General features: G+C 38.2%; 1 protein-coding gene across 1 annotated transcript; it reads right to left on the bottom strand.

The window, feature by feature from the left end:
• Nucleotides 1–1,942: 1,942 nt before the first annotated feature.
• On the bottom strand, nt 1,943–5,274 carry LOC148873585 (abscisic acid 8'-hydroxylase CYP707A2-like). Its single transcript, XM_088986027.1, has 7 exons — nt 4,611–5,274; nt 4,166–4,484; nt 3,529–3,915; nt 3,228–3,402; nt 2,957–3,063; nt 2,726–2,844; nt 1,943–2,618 (listed from the first exon to the last, which is right to left on the bottom strand). Exons 1-7 carry the CDS (start codon nt 4,829–4,831, stop codon nt 2,525–2,527), a joined length of 1,422 nt encoding a protein of 473 aa, XP_088842153.1. The 5' UTR covers nt 4,832–5,274; the 3' UTR covers nt 1,943–2,524.
• Nucleotides 5,275–8,036: the final 2,762 nt, after the last annotated feature.

The raw sequence follows: 8,036 nt of genomic DNA, 5'->3' as shown, positions 1-8,036 counted from the left end.
TTATAAGCCTCACAACCAGAATCTGAGGCCGACATGTTGGAGGCAAGAACTTTTTACCTAAAGATGTTAATTAAAGAAGATAGTCGAGGTGTCCTTAGTAGCTCCAAGGCGGAAGATTTCGAGCAAATGGTGGAGAGTCACTCAACCAGCCTTTCTATTTAAAGAAAAATATATGGCTTAGATCCAACTGATCCAATGGCTATGGACCTGCTGACCTGATAGCCCGAACCGACGGGCTCCATGTGGCATTGACCTTGGGAGATGAAATGATGCCAAGAGAATGGGTCGGTTCGCCCATTGACTCCAGCTCAAGGATACGCTAAACCAGACCTCCCCACATTGTCTCATACATGACTTCATTTAGTGAACCCCGGTGCTCGTCTTGCGTATGGACATACGATGGGGGACATCAACACTCGTGCGAGGCATGAACAACTGACATGGATAGCCTACACCCACACGGGCCACGATCACGTCCCCTCAGCTTGGGATGGTCCTTTGCTGATGTAAAGGGTGGACGAAGGAGCAGTTGTTGCACAACTTCTAAGAAAAGCTCTGCAGCCAAGGTTGATGCCTCCACATGAATGTACTATACTCTTTTCGGCCGAAGTTGAGGCCTCAACATAACCCACCAACTAATCTCGGCTGCTATGGCCTCGAGAGTGGGGGGCAAGTGATGTAGGGGTATTTGGCCAACCTGTAGATCTTGACATGTGGCACCGGCTAGATCCATCCTGCCCATCCTACAGATGTTGACACGTGACATCAGCTGGGTGCACCCTGACCATCCATCACCAACCACTGCCAACTGCTGCCACTTACTCCCAACTACTACTCTCAGGCAACTCCGACTATAAAAAAGGTGCTCCCACATTGAGATAAACACACATTGGAATTCAAGCTCTAAGTCTCCTCTCTTGCTTGGTCCAACCCCTCAGAACCTTCTAAATTGATTGTTGGAGCCTTTGCCCCTAGGATAACTCTTGAGGCCTCTAACATCTTGTTTCTCTCAACAAGTTGAACCTGTCGGCCTTCAACTTCAGAAATTATATTGTTGCCCTCGGCTCCATACTTGACAGCAATAACTACAAATCAAAGTGTTGTGTTGTATTTGATGTATTATAGAACAATAAGGGTGACACAGCTGTTCAACTTAAATGAATAAGGGATGCCAAAGCACTACTCTAAAAGAGTGGTTAATAATTAGTGATCTCAAGTTGCAATCTTTTATTAACTTTTCTGAATTAACTAGAGATCAAGAACTAGTGGAGAGTCCCTAATTCTACATATAGATTGGTGGTTCTCAAAGTTAGTTGGTCTAATTAATTCAACACAGAATATATCCTGCCCAAGTGAGAAAAATACAGTGTCAGCTTAATGTGAACAGAACATTAGTTATGATCATAAAGAACTTTCCATCTACTCTTTTGACCTTCTCCTTCATATCTGATTAGAAAAACAGGACAGACTCTTCTAGTACATTTTGTTCCCAAGACCCACGTCTGAAATTAATAAGATGGCCATGTTTAAATCATTCCACTGTTCTTGTCTCACTTTAGTTTGAATGTTCTTTCAACCCGGATTTTAATGGTATGAGAATAAATTGCTGAATATTGGTTATTTATCACAAGTTGTTAGCATGAAGTCAACTCTTGAGAGCATAATTGTTCCATGTTCTTACTGTTTGGATCATCATCATCGTCTAAATCGGCTTGACTCGGCTACATGAATCCTGTTTCGCCATTCCGTTCCATTTAGATAGTGTAACAAAAGAAATAATCATACTTATTCCAATTCGAGGAATCAACAGTGAAGGAGTATTTTTCAGTGATAGCTTAAGAACATGTCTGTTCATTCCACACTGTTAACTTGTTATGTCATACTAATTCATGATCAAGTTAGTAGTTACGTACAGTATGTTAATGTTTTAATTAGCAATATATTTTTGGTTAAAGAACAATTGATCAATCTATTATCTCTCATTGGTGAAAACAGAACAACATAAAAGAAATGAAAATAATAATACATGAGGTCTTTCTGCTTGTCTTCTATGTTGATTTTTATTTATAAGCATTAATGGAACATGGGTTTAGACTAACCCAAGAACCTGACATTCAACTATAACCAGCTACCTACTTTTTTTTTTTTTTTTTTGGGTTGAGCAACCAGCTACCTACTTGAACCCCACAAAGAGAAGTGTTTTCTTCTCATTATTTACAAAATTGAGAGTAAGAAAGTAGAAAGAGAGCTTGTTTCCAATTGCATGCATTTTCTGTTTCCTTGAAGTTCCATTTCTTTTGGTTTGGAAGGCTCTTTGTTTGCACTTGTTTCCCTTTCTTATCTTCCTTTCCTAAAATTTCCTATTCTTTCCATGTCTTGTCTTCTGGCTGAAAACAGTGAAGGATTTCTCAGTTTCTTTGGGAAAGTTCTCAGTAGTCCTAGCCTTCTCTCTTCAGAAGGCAACCTATTTATGGAAAGAACTAAAAACACCAGTATCCATTTTGTCTGTTTAGACTCTGGACTTTCATGATTTTGAAAATAATCTAATGGGCAGGCCATTTTGAGGCAAAGCAAATGGGCCATACTGGATTCCATTGTGTGGTCCCACCATAGACCACCTGTAATTGCAAATAGAAAAAAAAAAAAAATCAGTAAACATCATACAATAGGAAACTTGATTTTGCCTACTATTATTGAAAAGTCGTGGGCTGTTTGGATGGGTTACCTGTACTTTGTGGTCAAATGATGCAGAAGGACCAAGATCTCCAACTTGGCTAACTCATTCCCAGGGCAAGAGTGTGCCCCATTTCCAAATGGCATGAATGTGTTGGGTTTTGGAGCAACCTGGTGATCAGAGAGAGAGAAAACTGACCTTAGTTCAAGTCCTTTGGAATAAAACAGTAAATATGAAAGTAAGAAAAAAGTAATAGTAATGATAATAAATGTTTATTTTTACCTCAAATCTGGAGGGATCAAATTTCTCAGGATCTGGAAAATTGTCTGGGCTGTGATGAATGTTCCTGAAAAGTGGTAAAACTTTCCACCCTTTTGGTATAAGATACCCTGAAAGGAGGTAAAAAAGACAAAGCAATGCAGATTATGACATCAAAATAGAAAAAGAAGAGAAAAGAAAAGGACTTATTTCTGGAAAGAAAAAACAAAAAAAAAAAGAAAATAAAATATGGACATCTTAATTTACTTTAATATATTTATGATTGAACACCAACCTCCATATTCAACATCTTCAACCGCTTCTCTGAAAGTGAAAGAAAGAATTGAGGCTACTCTCAGAGTCTCCTGTATAACTCTTGAGCTTATTGGCATCTTCCTGGTGTCTGCCCAAGTCAAACTCTTGTCTTCACCTCCATTCTCCTTGCTCTTCATTATGGACTCTTGCTCTTCCTGTAAAGCCAAAACCAGCCCACGAAACCCATTAATTTTTTAAAAGCATTCCTGGTTTTGTTCTCTCATGGAAAGGAAAGTCAGAAGAAACAGAGATGTTTTCATGGGTGGGACTTAGTTGCTTACAGTGACAGTTTGTAGGACACTTGGGTTCTCTCCCAGGTACTTGACAATCCATGTCAAAACACTGGCTGTGGTGTCTCTGGCAGCGAATATGACTCCAATTACGTTGTCTGCAATTTGTTCATCAGTGAGGCCTTCTTTCTCATCCATGAAGGACCCAAGCAGGTCGTTTCTTTCTTCCTTGCTCTGCCTCCTGGAATGGAGGATTTTGGCTACGATCTGAGACAGCTCTTTTCTGGCCTTCATAGCTTTGTTGAAGAGAGTTCCCGGAAGGTTGATGGGCATTGAATTGTAGCCCCTCTCAAGAATGTAGTAGCACCTTTTCAGCTCTTCTCTATAGAGAGTCCCTTCCTTTCCAAATATGGAATGCAGTCCTACATTGTATGTATACTGCAAGAGGAGCCAGAATCAGATCAGTACCCAGAAGAACAGTTTGGCATGAAATCATAAAACATCCAGAACCCATATCTAGTAGAAGCCAAGCTTGCCAAGCTGTGCTCTATTTATTGGTGATTGGTGCCCTGTCCTCCCTTCCAGTGAAGGTAAAAACAGAGGAAAACAGGGGAAAAGAAGCCAGAGACAAAGATGGATTCATCTCTGCTTTTCCTCGGCAAAAGCAGAGAGCTTTCTGGAAACTCACCGTCTTCATTTCTTGGAAAGTATTGATCAACTGGCCATCCCACGACTGGAGACAACTGACAGCAATCGTCTCGACATCAGAGACGATGTTCTTGATTGCCTCAGGCATGACAGCCCTCATAACAATCTTTCTCAATTTCATGTGATAGGGTCCCTGATGAAAGAAGATGGCTTGTCTGCCCAACATCCTCTCTTTGCTTGCAGGGAATGTAGGCTTGAAGAGATGAGATTTGGTGACCAAGATAAACTTTGCAGCTTCTGGGCTCGAAATCATCACACAGGGACATCCCAGAACATGAGTCTTGAATATCTTCCCATACCTATAAAAAAAACCCATTAATCAGAAAAAAAAAAAAAAAAAAACAGAAGAGAGGAAGACTGTATTATTATCATCAGTGCACAAAAGAGCTGAGCTAAGTCGCTAACTAACTAACAAAGAGACCAACCTCTTCACTTTGGAAGCGAAGAAGACATTTGGGTTTTGAGAGTAGAGCTGAAAGGTTTCTCCTATATAAGGCCAACCCATGGTGCCTGGCGGCAATGGCAAACTTCGGCGGCCGGAGATGAACACTCGGGCGAGAGTGAAGAGGAGGAGAAACAGAGAGAGCAGAGAAGCAAAGACCCAGAAGGGTGACGCAGCAGCAACTGAAAACATGGGTGTATCCATGCTGGTATCGATGAGAAGTTGGATTTGTGGAATAACTGGTTGGATTTCTGATGATTGAACGTAAAAGGGTGTGTGGTGTGTGGAGAAGTCAAGTGAGGGAGATGGTATTTATAGGTAGAGGAGGCCTTCATCTCCTCAAAATTCCAGCTCGATTTCCACCGAGGGAATCTCTCTCCAGCTCATGTCTTGTAAAAGAGAGAGCTGTGAAGGGAGAGGGAGGAGCACGTGGCAGTTGGTTAGAGAGAGCGTGTGACCCTGTTGACCCTGACTGCGTGCCTCACTGCCCAGAGGAGAGAGAAAGTTGGAGGGAGGGAGGAGAGATGGAGAGATAGAGAGGGACTAGGGAGAGAGAGAGAGAGAGAGAAGGGGACACAACCCAACCCAACCCAACACCCAAGACCAGAACACAACACACCAGATCCTTATCTGCAGTACTCGGTCACAGAGGATTCTCTATTTCTCTGTGGCTTTAGTTACCCTGGGAGGAGCATTTTCGTCCATAGACAATAAACCGAAGGGTACTTTTGGAAATATGCTCTGTATCCAATCTGGCAATCCGGGTTTTGCAGCAGTGTCCGTTGAACGTGAGGGAGCGGTGGGATGTATTCGGGGAGTGAAATTGTGAAAATACCCTCCACGTGCTGTACGGTGGCTGTGGGTGGGATTTATATTTTACATAAATAACGGGGTATTTAGTGGAAAGTTGATTTTGTCTGGTAGTGGGGGGGAGGGGGGTGTTGATACTTGATAGGGCCTAAGGGGGGAGGGATTTGGGCTTTGACGTAGACAGAAAAACAAAAGACTCTGGATTTGGGCCTGACGGGGAGGAAGGCCTTTTTTGAAGCTTCCGTGGTCTTCTCTCATCTGGTTGAGTGAAATAAATCCAGCCTTCTCCTTTTTTCTTTATAATAAATATTTGTTCTTATTTTTTTTTCTTTTTGTGAAGATAAAACGGCCATTTGAAGCCTTGAGGGATCAAATGATCCATGAATAAATTAATATTTTGGGCTCCAATCCCTCTTTGTTAACAGATTTCTTCTGTTTGGGAATTTCTAGCCCGTGGAATTCAAAATCCCCTCTAATTAAGTTGTGGGGTTGCTTGTTTTTTACATTATGTAAAAAAGGGGAAGATAGTAAGCTATTCTTTCACTAATATTTTATGGATTTAATTGTTATCTTCTCCCTGAAATCTAGGTATTGTTTTTTCAGTAGTCAAGGGTTTCAGCTACAGTCTATTATCTTACTGATTTTTCTGAGAAAGAAAAAATAAAATGTTGAAAAGAAAATAAAATTCCTAGTTTAATATTTTCCCTTTTGTTTACTTCTTCTTTATTAACTAGAAACAATTCATGGCTATTAATTGGCCAATTTTCTTAGAGGACATCATGAGAAAGCATTTCTGTGAAATAAAGGATTTTTTTTTAAACCAAATGCCCTTTTCCCTTATTCATGTATCATAAATTCGTAACCACAAAATATATCTATATATATATATATATATATATATGGTTTAATTCACTTAAGATTTTTTTTAAGAAATAGATATATGAAATAAGTAGATTAATTATATATACTTAACTTGCATTTTAGAGCCATGGAATTTTAGTTTCAAAAATATAATTTAATAATTAAATATGTGAAGGGGGGATTACAACAGCATCAAGAAAAATTATAATATAAGATAATATGAAAACCATGAACCTATTAAATGGGTCAATGATTCATCAGTTTGGATCAATGGATTATTGATTATGTCAATAATCTTTCTATAAAATGGCAGGTTAGGGGTTGACACAAACCAGATAACTGATTGGGTGGCAAATTGATAGGTCTGACTAGATGTATCAATAAGGAGTTGAAAACATTGAGCCATACACTAGATGAAAAAAGAAAAATGTTTTCGACTTAGTAAGATTGTTGTACATATGTAATGGAGCTCTGACCCATATAGAGACCCGGCTAGCGAAATTAGTGATTTCATTGGCATTCATGATGTGGAAAGCTTGCCCTTATCTAGGTTTAAAATGTAAGTGAGCTATTGAGCTAAGCCTATTTGGGATCTATTCGAGCTCGGTTCACTAAATATTAAATTTTCACCCATGGATAATCAAGTTTGAGCAAGTTTTCTTTTCGATTTATTGGTAAAATCCAACTCGAGTGAGTTGAGTGGTTAGTCAAACTTGACTTCAAGCTTCATACTATCCAACGACTCAAGTGGCTCATAACCTAGTCAAGTATATAATAAAATATTAATTTTAATGCATTTTTATTCACAATATAAATAGAAATTGATTCTTGATATTAAATTATTTATAACTTAAATAAATAAATTTATAATCAAATTTCATAATATATTTTTATTTATAAATTTTATATTAATTTTATAACTGAATCAAGTTGTCCAGTATCGACTTGAGTCAAGTAGTTCAAGTAGGAAACTTGAAACTCGATCAAGTTTCTATATCAATCCAAAACCAATATCATATGCCAACCTAAAACTTAAAAAAAAAAAAAAGACAATAAAGAAAAAAAGTATTACTTAGAGTTACCATTTATATCTGCTATAACCCAATAAAATGTCTTTTCTTTTTGAAAACTTGCTTTGGAAATATATGATAGCATGTTGATTATATATATATATATATATATATATATATATATATATATATATATATATATATATATATGGGCATTGGCCACTTATGAACCTCGATTGAAAAGGATTGTGTAACCACAACTACAAATATAGATTGATTGAATAGTTGGAAATATCGTTTTTGTTATGATGTCTCAAGTACTATAGTTAAGGTACAAAGTTGTAATAAATTGGAAAGTTTCATTTGATGTACACCAATTCTTTCTTGGTTCAAACCCCATGTATGTTCTTTTAAACATTGATTCAATTAGGGTATGCTTGGTTTGATAAAAAATAAAAGAGAAATAGAGAGTAGAGGGAAATGTAGAATGCTAGTAAATTTATTGGGTCCACAGACATGACAGGTCTCATCAAAAGACATTTGATGGTAGGTCTTTAATTTCATAGCTCCCACCCATGTCTATAAGGCTGTTTCTAATAGTTGCATCAACTTGTAGAATTCCTCTTGGTAGAACTATATTAGCATTTTTGCTGAAATCCATGGTGCATCCACTGTACTGTACAACAAATTAAAGACATGATTGATCGAAGGGTAAATACACATTGTTA

The sequence above is a fragment of the Nelumbo lutea genome, chromosome 1 (genome assembly GCF_056320005.1).
Source record: "Nelumbo lutea isolate HS-2025 chromosome 1, American lotus-T2T, whole genome shotgun sequence".
Classification (NCBI taxonomy): domain Eukaryota; kingdom Viridiplantae; phylum Streptophyta; class Magnoliopsida; order Proteales; family Nelumbonaceae; genus Nelumbo; species Nelumbo lutea.
The sequence above is the reverse complement of the archived record's forward strand: the minus strand, read 5'-3'. Positions and strand labels throughout refer to the sequence as shown.

Coding starts and splice junctions, on each gene's coding strand:
- LOC148873585 (XM_088986027.1), bottom strand. CDS start 4,831: ATGGATACACCCATGTTTTCAGTTGCTGCTGCGTCACCCTTCTGGGTC. Junction 4,485..4,610: donor TTCGCTTCCAAAGTGAAGAG/GTTGGTCTCTTT, acceptor TTTTTTTTATAG/GTATGGGAAGATATTCAAGA. Junction 3,916..4,165: donor CTTTCCAAGAAATGAAGACG/GTGAGTTTCCAG, acceptor CTCCTCTTGCAG/TATACATACAATGTAGGACT.